At 39.5% G+C, this 19622-nt stretch overlaps 1 protein-coding gene across 1 annotated transcript; it reads left to right on the top strand.

Moving 5' to 3' along the window:
- The first annotated feature begins 603 nt into the window (after positions 1 to 603).
- On the top strand, positions 604 to 19562 carry LOC146162913 (collagen alpha-6(VI) chain-like). Its single transcript, XM_083385331.1, has 29 exons — positions 604 to 646; positions 1102 to 1262; positions 1994 to 2165; positions 2532 to 2735; positions 3067 to 3267; positions 3573 to 3684; positions 3887 to 4041; positions 4469 to 4632; positions 5390 to 5564; positions 6053 to 6256; positions 6752 to 6970; positions 7846 to 7957; positions 8350 to 8504; positions 9587 to 9750; positions 10327 to 10501; positions 11234 to 11437; positions 11714 to 11953; positions 12165 to 12267; positions 12817 to 12971; positions 13593 to 13756; positions 14716 to 14884; positions 15392 to 15595; positions 16006 to 16233; positions 16382 to 16493; positions 16576 to 16730; positions 17532 to 17695; positions 17960 to 18137; positions 18455 to 18664; positions 19507 to 19562. Exons 1-29 carry the CDS (start codon positions 619 to 621, stop codon positions 19560 to 19562), a joined length of 4743 nt encoding a protein of 1580 aa, XP_083241457.1. The 5' UTR covers positions 604 to 618.
- Positions 19563 to 19622: the final 60 nt, after the last annotated feature.

Genomic DNA, 19622 nt, shown 5'->3' with positions numbered 1-19622 from the left:
GTGCGTCTTATAGCAACATCGGAAATGAAAGTTTGGCAAATTAAATATAATAAAGGTGTTTTTCCGCTTTGTTCAAATCGATAACATCTTTGTAATGTAACTTTTGTATTGAAAGTAACTTCTGTCCAATCTAACACTTTAACAAAATAAACGAACTGTATCGTGTTTATAAGGGCAAACGTTTTATGACGTCACGTTTATATAACTATGCGACCCCTTCTCTGAAAAATTGTCATGACTCCCTAAACAAAGTAACTAGATCCGCCCCTGATACACAGTTTATCATGTTCAGCTTTCAACTACAAATTATGATATACACAGTCTATCATTAAATAAATATATGATCAGTATATCATCAAATAAATAAATATAAATAACATCAAGTTTAGCACCCACTTGTTCAAACGCAGAGTCTTCAACGTTAAATTATTACAGTACACCATCAAATTGTGATATACGCAGTATATCTTATTTAACACTTTACTATGCAGAGCTTTCAACGTCGATGCTGGCGGCACCCGTTTTTCGGTTTTCAAGTTCGGTACTTTCCCGAGTAGCAAGTCTCAGATACGCTTTATTGACCACGTGAGAGACAGGAAGGGGCTCGTGAAGTCTGTCATGAACCTCGAGTACACCAACGCTGGCAGTGAGTGAAGTCGTAAAATTATCGTGATGTTCGCGATATGAGATATTTGTGAGAGTAACCTGCAATGATATGAGCTTCTTGTCGTGATATGAGATTCTCACAAATTCTGTGATATGAGCTTTTCATGAAATTGCTATAATAGCTTGTCATGATATTCGTGTCATGAGCTTCTCGTGATATTAGTGTCAGGAGCTTGTCATGATATTAGTGTCAGGAGCTTCTCGTGATATTCGTGATTTAAGCCTTTCACGAAATATCTTATAATAGCCTGTAAATCGTTAAATGAGTTTCTCATTAAATTTATGATACGATTTTCTGTAATATTCGTGTCATGAGTTTTTACGAAGATCGTGACACAAGATTAAGAAAATATAAAAAGAGTGAAGTAAAAATTTCTGCTTTCTTACCACTTTACTACCAAAATATTTCCAAATACCGCATACCACACACTTCAGGTACTTTCATCGGGAGAGCTCTGAGACACGCCCAAATAATGTTCCAACCGAACAACGGGGACAGGCCGTCGGTTCCTAACGTACTTTTCGTCATCACTGACGGTAAATCATATGATGACGTCAAGGTTGTATCGGAGGAGCTGAGAGCACGTGGCGTAAAGGTCGGTTCAAGGTCACATTACCGTGCTTTAGAAATATGACACTTCTTCTCAGCAAGTTTGATGACGTCAGAATTGTTAAGCCATTCGTAAAAACTAGGTTTAGAGCTTCAGGTAGGAAATAAAGAATTTAATTTGGTTAAATTCTTAAGATTTTCCTGCCATTTTAAATCTGTTGATTTCAACTTAGTGGCTCGAGGTTTTTTTTTTTAGAGATGTTTTATTCGTTCTGCATTGACAAACTCGATTAAAATTACAGAAGAAGTGGTAAAGTTAACCTAATAACATTCTTTCAATATTTTAATTAACATCGTCGGTGCACTTTAAGTTAAGCCAAAACATATTTTTAAATTCACTTTTAACAAAAAGGGGTAAAAACACAAGTTTGTAAGCTTATCTTCAAAGTTTATGTCAGCCCCACCCTTTGACCCCATTTTAAACCTTTAACCTTCAAATCTAATTGTGACTTTTTCAACTATTGACCTTAACTTTAACCGCTAAACTTGGTACACTGGTTGCAACATATCTGTACAAAGTGGGTAAATATTAAAAAAGCCACGGAGAAGCTATGTGTGATTATGTTAACTGGAATATTTAATCAGCGTAAAATTTGACCATATTCCAGACCCCCAATTTTGACCCCTTGTTATTCCCTAGGGGTCGTCGGACAGCAGTTTAAGAACCACTGGTCTACGTCTCCTGACGCCCTCAAAATTTTCGACTTATTTTTCCAGACGTTCGTGATTGGGGTAACCCCCGCAGATGGATCCCCCGACGACGAGCAATTGCTTCAGATTGCGGGGAGTCCCCTTCGCAAGTTCACCACAAAGTCGGGATTCGTCGATCTCAGTCGGAAGATCTTTGCTGATGAAATCACAATCGAGATCTGCGGCAACCCCTGCGATAGTAAGCGCCTTTGTGCGTCATAATGTGACGACGCGACTAGTTTTGGTGACAAGTAACAAAAAATACACTTTCTAAACTCGGATTAATCAAGAAGGGGAAGAAATTTTAACTGGATTGTTTTAAAATTGGGAATAGTCAAGTACCTATAATTTTTAAATAAATCCCTTTTAATAAAAATTATAAAACAGATGTTAGAAATTTGCCAAAAATTACAATTTAAGAAAGGCGATTTTTAAACAAGAAACCATTTGCACAAATGTATATTCAGCTGAATATCAGTTGACCCTTTTTTTCACATTAACTGTTTTTTTTAACTTTCCACGTGTTTGCTACTCATCTAATCACGTGACCATTTCCCGCCTCCAGCAATCCATTGTCATCCGGCACACCAAAACCCGCTTCACGGTAGAGTGACTTGCTCCAATGGCGACCTCGTAAACAGCACGTGCTCGTTCGAGTGTGACGACGACCGGATGATCCATGGGAGTGAGACGTCGAAATGTGAGGACGATGGAGACGGGGATACTGAGGGGAGGTGGAGCCATGAAGCACCCACGTGTAAACCTATCGGTGAGTCAAGGTCATATATCTGACCTTCAAGTTTATAGTAAACCTATTTGTGAGGAAAGGTCATTTATCTGACCTTCGAAGTCATAGTAAACCCCCTGTGGGTAAGGTTATATATCTGACCTTGAAGGTAATGGTAAACCCATCGGTGAGTCAAGGTCATATTTTTCCAAGGTCGCGGTAGCTCTGTCACTATGTAAAGAGCCGTTAATATGAGAGGAGCGCAATTAAATCATAATTCGAACAAATAAAAGTTTCATCGCTTGTCAACGAGCAACACTGAAGTTTGTACCAATTTAGTCACAAAGTTTAAAAATATGTTATTTTCACGCAGGTCCGCCTTGTAAGGAGCTACTTGTAAAAGACGGGAACTCAAAGTGCTCGGACGGGTTCAAACTGGGGTCAAAGTGTGACGTCACTTGCCCCACAGGGGTACCGTACCCCTCCAACGTGGTATGCAATATCTCGCAGTTTGGCGAGTCGGAGTGGGATTTATCTCAACTGAGATGGAACATAACAAAGCCTTGTTGCGCAGGTGAAACAAATATTTATTGTTTGTTAAATCTGCGGCAATAGTTTGCATTTATTTGAATATTGTATTTTTACGTTCAAAGAAACCTATGGCTACCCAAATACGAAATAGTTTTTAGTATAGATAAAACTTAGATTTATTAATAAAATGTACTGACTTATATTGTTTTGTTGAGCGCCCAATTAAATAAGTCATTTATTTAAAGATTGAAACTGTGTTTAAAAGACACTAATTAAAATTCCTGCCGATTGTGTTCCATTGTTTGCCGATTGTGTTCCATTGTTCTAACGCACGACGTTGCCCCCCAGTTGCTTGCCCCCCCACGGCGAGCGTCGACATCGCGATTGTTCTCGACGGATCTTACTCAATCCGGCCACAAAACTGGCAGCGCATGATTCACTTCACAACAGAACTTATCATGTGAGTCGTGATTTCGTAATGTTATGTGATGTCATCACAAGATGTAACAATTACCGTATAATATAGTTCACAACAGTTAAGATAATGAAGCTATTTTGTCGATTCATAACTTTACTAAGTGTTATAGTATACAACCCGCCATACGATGTAAAATTCACTCGTTATATAACATGTGATATTATGTGCTGCTGTTACATCACAGGCAATTCGCAATGGACAAGGATGACGTCAGGTTTTCAGTGTTCTCTTTCGGGATTGAACCGGATTCGTCATCCGCCATTTTGCTCAACGATTTTATCGCGGATCGGGACGGATTGCTGGAGAAAGTCAGCTTGCTACCGTACCTTGCAGCTGACGGTAAGCGCATGTTGTATGCTTGCTACCGTACCTTGCAGGTGACGGTAAGCGCATGTTGTATGTTTGCTACCGTACCTTGCAGGTGACGGTAAGCGCATATAGTATGCTTGCTACCGTACCTTGCAGCTGACGGTAAGCGCATTTCGTATGCTTCGGTCAGTGTATTTGTTAAAGGCCCAGCAATGTTAATCATTCGCCTTTTCGACAAACTAGACACCAGGTCGTTTCTCACACTTTCGGATGTTTTCCTTTTGTAAATAAGTTGTTTTTCACGCGATTTTTTTTTTTATAAATTAACATTGTTTACGTTTCAATGTGATCTTTAGGAGCTAGATGAACGAACAAAGTTATGGTGTTTCTTTTTTGTCACACCGTTCATTCCGAATGGGGCCGGGTGCACGTATGTTTAAATCCCTCATGTCCTTAGGCACCTACATCGGCCGAGCTCTCCAATTCGCCAAAAACGTTGTGTTTCGGCGTCAGAACGGGGAAAGACCCGGGGTGAAGAACCTGCTCATCGTCATCACAGATGGGTTTTCCGCTGACCCCGTTCTGGGGGTGTCTGAGGATCTCAGGAGTATGGGAGTGCAGGTGGGTCAGGGGGTACAGGTGGGTGGGGGGGTCAGGGGGTGCAGGTGGGTCGGGGAAGGAATAAAATATAGCAAATGAGAAATTTTTGATGGGTTTGAGGCTCTTTGTTGGAATTAAATGATTTTATGTTTTACTAGCCATAGAAATTTTTTACAGAAACGTGAACAACTGTGATATATCCTAGAGGTCGTTTTTCTACCAAGGATAACGGTTTACGTATCATAGTACACTGGAAGCTTTAGAACGGCGGTTCTCAGCCTAGGTGCCGCGGCACGGATGCCGAGATATATATTTGAGAATCTTTAGGAATCCAATTTTTGTTCAACTCTTAAATCTTTTTATGTAAGATGAGAGTGAAATAAATCCAATTATAACTTCCTGCGTTGTGTAGAGTTGATGTGTGTTGTTCCAGTTTCGTTTATTGTGACATTCTAGTGATTTACCTACGGGAAAATCTTGTTGGAGTGCCGCAATCTATATATTATTTCCTATGGGACGGAAAATATGTCGCTTTAAATATTAGTTTGTTTTATGAAATTGGTATTTCAGAGGCCGCTTCAGACAAAAAACTCAAATAAAATAAGCTGAACTACTTTCGTGTATAACAAAATCTAATATTTAGATTCTTGCTTGTGAAAGATTTGAAATATTTAGACTGCCTGGGAAAATTTACAGAATACTTTACATTTACCAAATTTAAAATCCTTTTAACCTGTCTTTACTAAAAAAACATACTAACAATTTTTTTCCAATCCAGACCTTCGCAGTGGGTATGACGTCACCATTCGGTCGATTGTTCAACGAAGCGCAACTTCTCGATATCGCTGGGTCGAAGGGGAGACTGATCACCCCCAAACGGGGGTTCCAGGCGCTCACCCAGTCCGCCTTCCTGGGGGCCATCACCCTCGAAGTTTGCGGGAACCCTTGCGACGGTGGGTGAGGGGAATCCCCTAATTAGATCTTTTAAAAGACGAAATGCAAAAACCTTCACCTTCATTGGTTAACGATTGCTGGTAATTTTTCTTGCATTACGATTAGAATAATCTTTGGTGCTTTCACGACTCACGATAAAAAACAAACAAAATTACCAATTTCTTCTTACGAATCATGATATCTTACAGATTACGAATCACAAAGTCTCACAACTCACAAATAACAAATCACGAAACATGGGATAAACAAAGAATCGAAATACAAACTCATGAATCACCTACTGCAGCTCACGAAATCACGAATTATAGCCAACGGGTCACAACTAACAAGTCACATCTCACGAATCACAACTCATGAAAACACGAATCACGGACTCTCGAAATACAAACTCACGAAATCTCACAACTCACGACTCATATCTTACAAATTACAAACTCACAAAATCTTGACTCACGAATCACGAATCAACACTCTCGTATTCGCACAGAGACCAAATGCCACAAAGTTTTCACGGTTTCCGATCACGGACGCTACTCGTGCACCAAGGGGAATTCCCTACACAGCGTGTGCTCGTTCGGGTGTGACGAGGGTTACGTCATACACGGCGAACGAAACCTGATATGCATGAGTGATTTCGATGACGACGGAAGTGGAGTGTGGAGCTCACCAGAACCCACTTGTGTCGAACCTGGTGAGTTTAATAAATCATATTTAAAACTGTTTAACTCTTTTTTCTGCATGGGTTTTAGCATTCCTACTATGTCTAACTAAATATTTAACTATTATGCTACAAACTGTTAATTTGCTAATCACATAAACTTGATATCACGGTTGTTCTACCCTTTCATGATCATAATATCATGAATTTTATTCGTAACATTTAAAATTTATTTTAAAACATCTAGAATTTGTTCCACCAAATAATTATTTGGATAAAAAAAGTAGTAAACCGGAAAACAGTTTTCAAGATTAACGACTGGATGTAATTTAAGTTTTTAAAACTGTAGCAATTATCTCACTACCTGAAACCGTTTAAACTTTATCATCCACTTTACTCGTGCAGTAATGACGTCACCATCGTTTATAGGTATCGGAATAAAAGTATCGGGCATTTCTACTCCCCAATAGACGATGCGTGACGTCACTGAACAGGTAGTGACGTCATTTTCACCGCATTTGTTTTCAGAAAATCCTTGCAAGGACCTGGTTGTGCTCAACGGCGCCTTCCAGTGTTCGGACGGCTTCAACTTCGGGTCGAAGTGCGACATCTTGTGTGCGTCGGGGGAGCCGTACCCCCCGCTGGAGGGGGGCAAGCTGTGCTGTGGTAACCGGTCGGAACCGAAGATGAACCCTGAGTGGATGGTGCCGAAGAACAAGTGGGGGGTTGAGAAGCCTTGCTGCAGACGTGAGTATTTGACACTTGTGTTATCTTGCCGATATTCTACAGTATGCCTCAAGTAAAAGTTACAAATTATAAAAATGTTTGATATAGCAACACTAGGTCATGCGCCGGCGCTGGGACGCCACCTCTTTTCAGCTTCCTATTATTTCGTTCACAAATATTTTGTTAACAAGTCTTTTCGTGCGTAAGCCAGTTGCTCCAAGTATTTTCGTTTCTAGGTCTTTTTACCATAAGTCTGTTTGCCTCCAAATATTTTGACCAAACGTCCATGGGTCTAAAGGCCAATTCGTCTTAAAAACATTTCATCACCGAGATCAATAGTCGACAGGTTATTTTGAACTAGAAAAATGTCATTTTTAGTTTTAGGTTATTTCTTCCCTTAGTCATTTAGTCCAAAATTCTATTAGTTCCAACACATTTTGTCCCAAAGTTAACTTGTCTTCAAGTCATTTCTTTGTAAAAAAGGTCTCCACCAATCATTTCTTATAGAATCTAGGTCAATTTATTCCTAGACCCATGTCATTAAGTCTCTCCAGGGTATTTCGTCCACAAATATTTAACCCAATATTTTTGCCCACCTTTAACGTCCTTATACATGGACATTCCAAAGTGTGTTCAAACAAGCCTGATTCCTCCACAGAACGATGTCCGCCATCCTAAGCAGATCATCAACACCTACCGTAACGCAAATTGCATTTTCTAAAAAGCTGGCACACAGTCACTAAGTGCCAGCCTATTACGTAATTCTAATTTTTTAACATATGCATCCTTTGGAATTTTACCACTATTTTGGCCTAGAAAGATTCTTGTCACTTTGCTTAGCTTAGAAGCGTAGAGGGAAACGATAAATGCCAAACCTAGAACTCCATTTTCCGCAGAGCCATGTCCTCCTTACGCTTACATGGACGCCGCCATCATCCTCGACTCTTCCTACTCAGTGAAGGAGGAAAACTGGAGGAAGATGAAGATCTTCGCTAAATCAATCATCAGGTGTGAGATCCCTGCATCCGGGGTCATCCTGGGTCATCCTTGTTATCTAACAAAATACTTAAGAATTGTTTGTGTGGTTGTCTAACTTAAAATTCGCTCGGATAAACGTACGTCATCTTTTCCATCTTTTTCTTACAAATCGTTGTTAATAAGGCGGTACTGTTTAAATCCTTATTTCAGCCTTTACAAAATATGGATGACGTCATTATAACGTATACACAATTTATTCGAGGAAACTTGAAAGCATCGATCCAAGTTATAAATCAACAAAAATATTTACTTTAAAGTTGGTTTACTTTAGCGCCCACTCTAATCCACTTTCATCATTTTCTTGGCCAACTCACTATGCGCTTCTAGCGTTTCTATTGTTTTAACCCATTGTTTCGTCACAGTTCGTTCGAGCTCTCTCACGACATCGCGCGGTTCGCGGTGTTCAGCTACGGGATGTTTACTGATGACGTCACCGAGATAAAGTTCGGTGATTACGTCATGAACAAGACTGGGTTGTTGGATGCGATTGACGCGATGCAGTGGATGGAGGCCGATGGTGGGTTGTCATAATGATGTATTTATTTACTTAAAACAGGAGATTTAAACTGGGACCGATTTGAAATATTGGTGTACAATTTGACAAATGAAAGAAATTTCGTAGAGAAAGGTTTTAATTGAAAAAGCTTCGGCGCCTTCTCTTTAATTGCATTTAGACTTATTTTTTTTGTTACATTTTCTCGACCAAAACCTGCACGATTCTCTGCTTATTGTAAGACGTCAGTTTATGACGTCACCTCTAAATTCCCATGCCTTCTGTCGTCCACGCGAACCAAAAAAATTCCTGAGTTATTAGTTGATTGAATTTAAGACTGGGGTTGCTATTAATCAAATTGTCTTTGTATAAAATGCCTTTATACAACGTTTTAGCAAATTTATATTCCCACGATGTTATGATTGTGGTGAAGAGCTGTAATTATTTGTCTTGTAAATTGTAGGTGGGAAGTTCTTCCTGACATCGTAGTGTTACCACAAAACATATGGACTGTAAACTGCAACCAAACTCAGTTTAGTGTAGCCAACACTGTAGGTTGTAATTTCCGTTTAGTTCCGCGCGCGAATGGTGGGATAGATTTCTGGTGAAAGAAACTAGGTGACTGGTCAAAATGTATTTTCGCATTAACCCAGTTGAAAATTATTTTGGCTTTAAATAGCTAAATAATATAAGAAATGACCTCTTGCACATTTCGTAATGAAGATGGCGGGTCGGTTTTGCCTCTTCCCTAACCTAATTATTGCTAAAGTCTTAAAATCGAATCAAAATAAAACTAAATTAACATATCCGCAAGTAATTTTTAAATGGTTTCCAGGAAATAAGTAAAAGATTAAAAAACGGCATTTAAAAACACTTTGTTTGCCTCAAATAACTTTATAACTCAATGAAACATGTACACACATATATATGTGCATGTCAACCACTGAGATCTAGCCCTTCTAAAGCTGCTTTATGACCAACGATTACGGCTTACATATTATAGTACACCGAAAGCCATCGCAGACTCACCGAATCTGTCAATCAATGATGCAAGCAGAGCAGACAAGAAAAACAACTATACTTTATAGCTATTATTTGTTTCTCAGGAACGTTCACTGGCCGTGCATTACGTCACGCCAATGACGTCATCTTCCAGCCGCGCAACGGAGAACGCCCCCACGTGGACAACGTCGTGATCGTGGTCACGGATGGTCAGTCATGCGACAAGGTGGAGGGGATTTCCCAGGAAATGAGGAGCAGGGGAATAAGGGTGCGTGTGACGTCATTGTGTGACGTCAGTAGTGTGACGTCAGTATTGAGACGTGCTAAAAATGGTACATGCTTAAGCTTAGTTTGCAAAATTAAAACTGAATAAGATCACTGATTTTGTTAATTTTATTGTATGTTTAGATAGGTATAAAGAATCAGCCTAATTAAATAAAGCTAGAAAACACAAAATGAAAAACTTAATATTTCCTAAATTAACATCAAACATGTTTATTTTTTTTCCAATAATAATGTTTAAAGGGATTCTTCGGGAACACGGTTGTAGCTTGAAGAATTTAATTTGTGAGGAAAAAATACAAGACTAGTTTATAATTAAATGATAGCATATCAATATAACGGAGTGTTGCTCTTCCAGCAGTTCGTTATATACTTATGCCTGGCAGCAATAGCTTATTTCATAGTATATCAATGTCTGTGAAAGACAGAGTAAAATGAAATTCAACTTCATTTAAATTTTTAAAAACACAAAAGAATTGTTGTTTAAGCATAATTAAAAAAAACATCAAAATTAAACCAGAAACTAAAAAATTAAATTGAAGTTTACTTGTTATTGTTGCAGACTTTCGCGGTAGGGGTTCACCCACCCAAAGGCCGATCTTTTAACAGAAGCCAGCTCCTCTCGATTGCTGGGGAAGAGAGAAGGTTGTTCATCCCCAAGCTCGGCTTCCAGGACTTGGATGCAAGTTACTTCCACCAGTATATGGGGGAGGAGATATGCGGGAATCCGTGCAAACGTGAGTGCTTAGCTGCTTTTGTTGATGCTCATGTTAATGGTTGTTTTTGTTAGGTTTGACATTATTCTGTTATGCATGCCTTGGGTATAGATTTATTATTCTGAACACTCTTAAAAGGAAATGAGTTGAGTTAATCAGTATTGTATTAGCAAGATGTTTCGCTATCGTCGTTTTGTAAAATAGTTTAAAGCATTTTGTTTTTGTAAAAATGCTTACGAGATAAAGAATCTCCATGTATTTACTCAACAATGGAATAAAAGCATGTTAAAACGCATGGACACATTTAACACAGCAACATTATTTCTTTCAACAACAATTGTAAGAGCCTTAAAGTCCTGACAAATATATTTGTTAATAAACCACCAATAGTTAAACAAATCGTGGATTCAGGTCTCCAAGCGTGATCGAAATAAAATGCTAACCACGTGTTGCCATGAAATGACCTTGATAACGGCGTTTGACCTTAATAACCGGGTTTGCCCTTGATTAACCTCGTGTGACATTGACTAACCACCTTATGACCTTGACTAACCCCGTGTGACCTTGACTCACCACTAACCACATGATACTTTGACTAACCACGTGTTACTTAGCGTGTGACCTTGACTTAACTCGTGTGACCTTGACCTAACTCGTGTGACCTTGATAACAACCCTTGACATTGACTAACATCGTTTGACCTATATTACCACTTTTAACCTTGACTAACCACGTGTGACCTTGATTCCACAGAGGTCATTTGTCGTCCGATTCACGTGGCGCCCTCCAACGGCCGCGTAGAGTGTACTCGAGGTCATTTCCTCTCCAGCGTTTGCACTTTCACCTGTGACCCCGGCTACAAGGTTAAAGGTGACTCGATGTCAACTTGCGTGGACGACCTTGACGGTGACCTTGAGGGGAGGTGGACCTCTGGGGCGATACAGTGTGAGCCACTTGGTGAGTTTAAAATGTTTCAATGTCTCAAAATATGGGCATTGTTTAAATGTTTCCATAAACAATCAATATTGTCACGTCATAATTAGAAGAGGTTGTATTCACGTGTAGAATTATAAGCAATATCATTCAGAAGTAGCATTTTTCTTGTAAAAAAAAGTAGCATTTTTTTTTTTTTTAAAAATAAATTAAATCGCTTATAATTGAAAAAACATCACAGACTACAAACTATTAACTCACTTCGCATTTCAAACGTAAACATCATTGTTTCGTCGACAGTCCCCCCTTGTGACGAAATAGTGATCCACCGGGGTGAGATGAGTTGCACCGACGAGTTCAACCTGGGGTCAACTTGCACCCTCTCGTGCCAGGAGGGCCGGGTATTCCCCCACTACTCGGAGACACTGGTGTGCCGGAACTCCTCCTTGGATGAAGTAGAGGAAGAAGAGAAGAAGATCGCTCCTCCTGTGTGGGATGTTCCCAGGAACAAGTGGAAGAATCTGGAACCTTGTTGCTATGGTAACCTATTATGGAACCTTGTTGCTATGGTAACCTATTATGGAACCTTGTTGCTATGGTAATCTATTATGGGACCTTGTTGCTATGGTAACCTATTATGAAACCTTGTTGCTATGGTAACATATTAGGGAAGATTTAATTAAATCACATACTACCATTTTCCCAAATGGTTATTCTTACTTTTTCACGTGACTTGCTTTCGTCCAATCAGAAACGTGCCCTCCCCGTGACGTCATCTTCGTGCTTGACTCGTCCTCGTCGGTCCGGATTAAGAACTGGCAGTTGATGAAGGATTTCGTGGTCAGCATTATAAGGTGAGTTCCTGGAGTTTTAACGTGTTTTATACTCTGTGATAAAACCCTATTTTTAGTGGGTTGTTTGTTACTAAACAATTATTAATTTACTAAAATGTAATATAGTTTGAGGTTTAATATTTACAAGTAATATCAGATTAATAATAATTGGATACTGTGGGAATGATCTTGTTTTAGCAAGTTGGCCTGTCTAAATGTATAAATATATTATTTGCGGGCATTAAATAATAAATAACATTTATCGTCAGATTGATTTGAGCCTTAAATAAAGTCAGTCGTCTAATGATTGTTTTCAGAGATAAATGTTAAGTTTTAGGAAGGGCTACCATATTATAGGGCTGACAACCAGGTTGCTTCTAAAGTCACCAGATATAGCAGTTTTTATCATCATATAAATATGACGTCATAAAATACGTCATTGCGTAACGTCACTCAACATCTGACTCAAAGAGGGTCTTTTGTTGCAATCGAATTTACACGTGAATGTGCAATTAAACTAGGATTAAACACATTTTAGGTGTGAGTTCATCCTTGTTTTGCGTGTTGTAGAGCTGCTGATATGGACAACGACCAAACCCGCTTCTCTGTGATGAGCTACGGAATGTTTTACGATGAGAACTCACAAATCCTCTTCAACCAGTTCGTGGGCGACAAGCAGGGGCTCATATCAGCTGTGCAGAGCCTCGAGTGGTTAGAATCCGACGGTTGGTCAATGTTAAGAGTTATATTTACAATCCTGAACTATGCCTAACTCTGCACAACACAAACATTGAAACTGACAACTTTCTTTCGTTTGTTCTAGTATTTTTAAGCAGCATAAACCTGATTTTATTTATAAACCTGATTTAATTTTATTTTATTAAAGAAATTGATGGGAATGGAAATACAGAAATGCGTTTTATAATTTAAAAAGAAAACTTTTCATGACGTATTCCTGACGTCAGAAAATATATAATTCGTGTCGTCACACTTCTAGTAAGAATTATACTAAAATAATGTTTTGTGACAGAAAAAATTATTATATTTGCTAAAATGACTTTAATAGTAAATTGCCAATCCAAATTTTAGCTAATCAGCCTTTTGTAGTGGTCAACTGAAAGCCAACACTTGTTAGAGTTTATCTGTGCATGTTTCGGTTAAGGAAAGTTTATTTAAAATTAAAACATAATTCATTATTTCGACTAGGCCTACTGTAGTTAAAGTTTCACCTCACAGAACACATTTCCGCTTGAAATTTGGCAAAACACAGCATTGATGCTTCTGAGAAAACTTTGAATGCAGCAAAGTGACTCTGTTTAATAAGTAAAACACATTTTGTCGACCAGGAACTGGGACCGGGATGGCGATGCGAAGAGCTAAGGACGTCCTCTTCAAGACACAAAATGGCGCCCGAAGCAACGTCGGTGATGTCCTCGTGGTGATAACCGACGGCGTTTCTTGCGATGGGGTTGAGGAGATCTCTGAACAACTTAGATCCCAGGGGGTTGAGGTGGGTCCATAGGGTCAGTTGTAGATGGTCTAATTACGGATTTTCAAAGTTTTTAGTTCGCGAAAACCAAAGTAGGCTTGAGACTTTTAGAGAGGGCGTTCATTATGAACTTAAGAAAACTGCGGATTCAGGTTTAACTTATTAAATTTTTTCCAGCGTTCATAAAAGTTCAATTTATTGCATCACTTTTAAGTTAAGGTTCGGGTGGTAGTTTTATCAAATTTATTTTTCCCAAATTTGCATATATTCAATATTTATCCCCTAAATTTTTCACATTACTTGTTATCCGGGTTACATTATTTGTTATCCGGGTCACATTACTTGTTAGCGTCAGCCTTTTCCTAAAGAAATAACTTAAAATAATTGCCAAAATAGCATTTTAAGCGGTTATTTACCACAGGTTAAGAATCACTCATTTAAGATATCAATTATGGTATTTTCCATATTTTTACTTTCGGCAAAAAGCCTCTTATCAAACATAACACCAAAAAAATATCAAAACAGATCCTCTGGTATTTATATTTCAACCTATTCAAGTAGCCTTCTTTAGGGTGAATGACGCCAAACGCTAGCGATACAAAGTATGACAAACCGAATGTTTGAGAAGAAACACAAATACAATACGAGTTGCTTGATAATAAATTGCAAAGCCAAAAAGGTCGAGTAGATTGACAGCATCTTGATCAAGACGTTTCAAAACGAAATGATGTCGATCTACTTGACCTTTTTGGCTTTGCAATTTGTTATCAAGCTACATTACAGATCCGTGCATAGTGTACACAATACAAGTTCCTTTAAGTAAATATCATGCCTGGTAGCAATAGTTTATATACCTAATACAACTTTAAAATTAACTTTTGAGAGGTAACTACCCACAGTTCAGGAACCACAGGTTTAAGAGCACTCCACCATCCAAGGCATTTCATCACATTTACCCTCTGACCCCCATTTTCACCCAGACTTACGCGTTCGGGGTGCATCCCCCAAAAGGCCCCGGTTTGAACGAGACTCAACTCTTGCTGATAGCTGGATCACGTGATCGCATGTTCGTTCCAGAGGCTGGTTTCGAGAACCTTGGTTCTTATGTCGTCATAATGAGCGAGGAGATTTGCGGCAATCCATGCAAAGGTGAGGAAGTGTGATGCTGCAATGAGAAATATAAAACATTCAGTTTTTTTAACATAAAAAAATTAGTGGATTAACGAGTTTAAAATATTAGATCACACGCCCTTCAAAACCTCATGACCTTCAAAACCTCACGCCCTCCAAAACCTCATGACCTTCAAAACCTCACGCCCTTCAAAACCTCATGACCTTCAAAACCTCACGACCTTAAAAGCCTCACGACCTTCAAAACTTCATGACCTTCAAAACCTCATGACCTTTAAAACTTCATGACCTTCAAAACCTCATGACCTTCAATGCCTCACGACCTTCAAAACCACGTGACCTTCAAAACCTTTTGACCTTCAAAACTTCACGACCTTCAAAACCTCACGACCTTCAAAGCCTCACGACCTTCAAAACCACGTGACCTTCAAAACTTTTAACCTTTAAAACCGTATGAACTTTAAAGTCACGCGACCTTCAGATCTGCAAAACCTCATGACCTTCATAATCACGTGTTTCTTTCAGAGGTGTTCTGCAGCGCCACTCCAGCGCCCCCTCGTAACGGCAACGTTGTCTGTAGCAACGGAAACGCTCTGCACAGCGCATGCGCGTTCACATGTGACCCCGGGTTCAAGGTCAAAGGTGGATTGGTGTCGGTGTGCAAGGATGACTATGACGGCGACACCGAGGGAGTGTGGTGCATCGAACCACCAACTTGCGTGCCTTATGGTAAGCGGTATTTGTAATCTTGCGTAAAACAAACTAATTTAAGAAAAAACAAGTTAAAAAAAAAAAAAGTTTCTTATTATTGCAAGTCAGGGTTCAATACTCTTTTTCAAAAGTTATAGAAGCTTTAACAAGAAATTAATCAAAAACAGATTGTTTCTGAGGCTTATACAAAGTTTGTTTTCAACAATCGTGTTTAAGTATTTGGTAGTTCTTTTTCAAATTCAACTCATGGCAAATTACAACCAACCAAGGCCCAGTTCCTCAAATATCACATTAACAATGATTGGACATGAAATTTGATTTGGCATTAAGCTGTGTTTGTTAGATGGATGATGGTGTATTTGTCATCAGTTTTTTTTATTTTTTAATTTATTTATTTTTTTGAAATCCTGACACGTTGTTACTTTCAGGCGACCCTTGTCCCCCACTTGACCTCACGAACGGCGAGGCCAGATGCAGCGACGGGTTCAACTTGGGGTCAGAGTGCGAGCTTGTGTGCCCCAAGGGACAGGTATTCCCCCCTTACCCCATCAACAAAACGCGCTGTGGTGACCCGGATTTACCCAGGTCCCAACAAACCAGCCCCAAGTGGGGAATCCCCGCTAATAAGTGGAACGTGACGAAACCGTGCTGTGCAGGTTCGTGCAAGTTTCTGTTTTTTTTATATTTTTTGAGCTTAATTGCTGGATGTTGCAGATAAATGTGTTTCGCAATTTAAACCCTGTAAATTAAGTATCTGTCCATTTAGAGTCGTGTCCACCAAGTGCTTTGTATTTGTCCATTTAGAGTCATGTCCACCACGTGCTTTTATGGACGCTTGCTTCGTCCTTGACTCGACCTTCTCTGTTGGATCTAGAAACTGGGAGATCATGGTCAACTTCACAAAACGAGTCATCAGGTGAGGTGGTCGTTGGTTTCCTAAGTTTTGGGTGGTCAATTAAGTAGGTAGTCAGTTTTTAACTCAATCCCCATTGTCCCAGGTTGTTCCAAATGTCACAAGACGTGGCTCGCTTCGCTGTGTTCAACTACGGAACCCACACGAGCCAGATCTCACAGATTCTACTCAACGATCATATCGGGAACCAAGATGGGCTCATCAGGGCTTTGGATGATTTCCAGTGGCTGAGAGCGGACGGTAAGAAATATAAAGACTAGCTTAGAAAACATAAAGGCTAACTTAGAAGTTATAAAGACCAACTACTTATACCAGTACCCCTTAAGTGTGTTGTGGCCAGGGATTCGGTTAACAATATGACTTCAAACAATAAACCCGACTTTAGTTACTTTGTGAATTCTGTCGAGTGCCGAGCCCGACTTAGACTCTGCAGTCATTGTTCTGTCCATACGTCAGACTAAACTGACAAGGTGGATATTCAGCAATCCACTCAAAGGGTGGTGATACGGTTCAATTGCTCACAGTCCATAGTTGGAAAATGTTTTATGTTAATTTGCCGTTTTTAAAGTCTGCGGCTTATCAGTTTCAAAGTTTGTTACTGCGCATGCGCACGGTTGACTCGGGTAGTATTACGTTATCTTCCTCGAGTCCGACTCCGCAGCCCTGGTTGTTGTCCCTTCCATGGGTTAAAATGTTGCCCCCCCCTGCTAACGTTGTAATAAGTAACTATTGTATGCTAAAAAGATGTTGTGTTGGTAATTGTAATTTATAACTAAAGCATTTTTACCCGTGGATCAGTTATTGAGCAACAACTTTAACTTTAATACAAACCATTTTTTTTTGCCTACACAAAACTTTGTAACTAGTAAAACGCCTAAAAAAAAAAAACGAAACTATTTATTTGATTAAACCTGCACTTGTTTTAACAGACAGTTTAGGTTCTTATTTTACGTTCTGAAAATCTTCTGTTAAATACTTTTTTGAAAGCCTTTTCCTAAATGATGAGTCAGCAAACTTTTAAACCTCTCTTGCATGACTCAGGCACGAACACCAGTCATGCGTTACGACACGCGCGTGACGTGATATTCAAACCAGCCAATGGGGACCGAGCAGGTGTGAGCAACGTGCTGATCGTGATCACTGATGGAAGGTCGGATGACTCGATCGACGAAGTGGCGAGGAGCTTGAGGGCAGATGGAGTCAAGGTATATCGTGTCTGTGTATCTACTGTTTTGTTCTGCCTAATGGTTGGTATTTCTACTTGAATTTTGGAAAGGCATTCATTGTTTTTTCGGTTTAAACTCAAACTTATCGATGAATATTGAATCAGAAATCAATCTTTTAAATAGTGTTTTTTGTTCGTTTAGAAGAGGGATGCAAATTTATTTTGACGCGTATTTAACATACGTTACTTTTGTCCAAAATCTCGGAAATAAAATACATCACTTTAACCAAACCACTGCTTCTAGACGTTCGCCCTAGGGGTGCACCCCCCCACTCGGGGAACCCCCCTGAACCGCACAGAGCTGCTGATGATTGCAGGGAGCGAGGAGAGGAGGATCATCCCCAGGAGAGGATTCCTCAGCCTCTCCGAGCAGGAGTTTGCAGATCGGATCGGGAGGGAGATCTGCGGCAACCCGTGTGAAAGTAAGATCATGGAAGAGATTGTAGGTTGCTGTCCGTCCGTCTCCTACCTATCTGTCTGTATGTCGCTCTGTCTTTCTGTGTGATTGTTGCATGGATGCTTAAGGTTATGTTTTTGTTTTTTTGTCAATCTGTCTTCTTGTCTGTATGTCTTTTTGTCTGTCTGTTTGTCTGTATGTCTTTTTGTCTGTCTGTTTGTCTTTTTATTAGTCTGTCTGTCTGTCTGTCTCTATTTTTGTCTGTCTGTTGCAAATTTGTTGTTAGTTTAGTTTATTGCCGTCCTTTTTAAAGTCGAAATGACCCTAAACTTTCACCCACAGATATCGAATGCCCCAGGATAAAATTCCCCAAGAACGGGGTTGCGGTGTGCGACCGGGGGAATTCCCTCAACAGCATATGCGTGTTCAGCTGTGATGGAGGGTTCCACTTGGTTGGCGACTTCTCGTCGACATGCATCAATGACTTCGATGGTGATGGAATCGGGAAATGGACGAGCGAAGTGCCGAGATGCGAACTTCCTGATGATTCGAGTAAGTTAACAACATTGACGGATTAAGGGGGTGCATGCCCCCTCAATTGTATTTTCGCTCCTTTCAACCACGTAAAATGCGAATTTTACTTATTACGTTACTTATTTGGAGTAAAACGATGTATTGAAATTTTAAATCATTTAAAACAACCGAGGTTAAATCACCTCATTTAACTGATCAGGATTTGTAGAACGCCAGATCTTTCACGAGTCATGAAATCCATTTTCTGTCAATTATGTGCAATTTTTTGAATACGTGCCCATTTTAATAATTTGTTTTAATCCGAAGGCGTATATGTGTAGATATCTTAATATTATTTGTTTTCTAATGCATAGTGTGTATTACTGTACATTACAGCAGTTATTTTCCAAAATAACAAAAAGTTCGCGGCATACTTGAGAATCACTGTTTTATGGCGATATCAAATCTTCATCGCAATGTAAATTAATTCTAGAAATATGAAACTAATAAGTAAGACGACTAACCAAGTTGTGCATTCAGGTGCTGGTGTTATGTTGGATTTAGTGGGCACCGTTTGTAGCAGGGGAACAAACCAGGCAAAAAACATCACTAAACTTAACAACCAAGTCATGAAAATTACAGAATAAACAAACGCGATCTTTCGTTACAGAATGTGACAATAGATTGCAGCGCAGTTGCTCTATACCTTTTGGTTTGTGTCCCACAACCAAAGACAAATAATAAAATAATAATATAATAAATTAGACTTAATGCTCATGGCCGAATTTAATCCCCCGTCTCTATGATTGATTAAATGTCATTTCCAATCGCCTTCACAGCTCTCGCTAAAATGAATGAAAACAAACCTTTATTTGTTTCAGATGTTCCGAGCTTTATCTATGAAGTAGATAGCGGGGAACCCCCCAAAACAACATAAACGTTACGTAACCGATGACGTCACCAACCTTGCGAGTGGCGAGGTTTCCGGCAGTGACGT

The sequence above is a fragment of the Ascidiella aspersa genome, chromosome 3 (assembly GCF_963924565.1).
Source record: "Ascidiella aspersa chromosome 3, kaAscAspe10.2, whole genome shotgun sequence".
Classification (NCBI taxonomy): Eukaryota; Metazoa; Chordata; class Ascidiacea; order Phlebobranchia; family Ascidiidae; genus Ascidiella; species Ascidiella aspersa.
This window is presented reverse-complemented; position numbering and strand designations above follow the sequence as displayed.

What these genes read in the sequence shown, in the direction of transcription:
- LOC146162913 (XM_083385331.1), top strand. Translation starts at nt 619, where the DNA reads ATGAACCTCGAGTACACCAACGCTGGCA. An exon ending in TTCACAACAGAACTTATCAT is followed by an intron (nt 3,685 to 3,886) that starts GTGAGTCGTGAT and finishes GTTACATCACAG; the next exon opens with GCAATTCGCAATGGACAAGG. An exon ending in CGAACTTCCTGATGATTCGA is followed by an intron (nt 18,665 to 19,506) that starts GTAAGTTAACAA and finishes TATTTGTTTCAG; the next exon opens with ATGTTCCGAGCTTTATCTAT.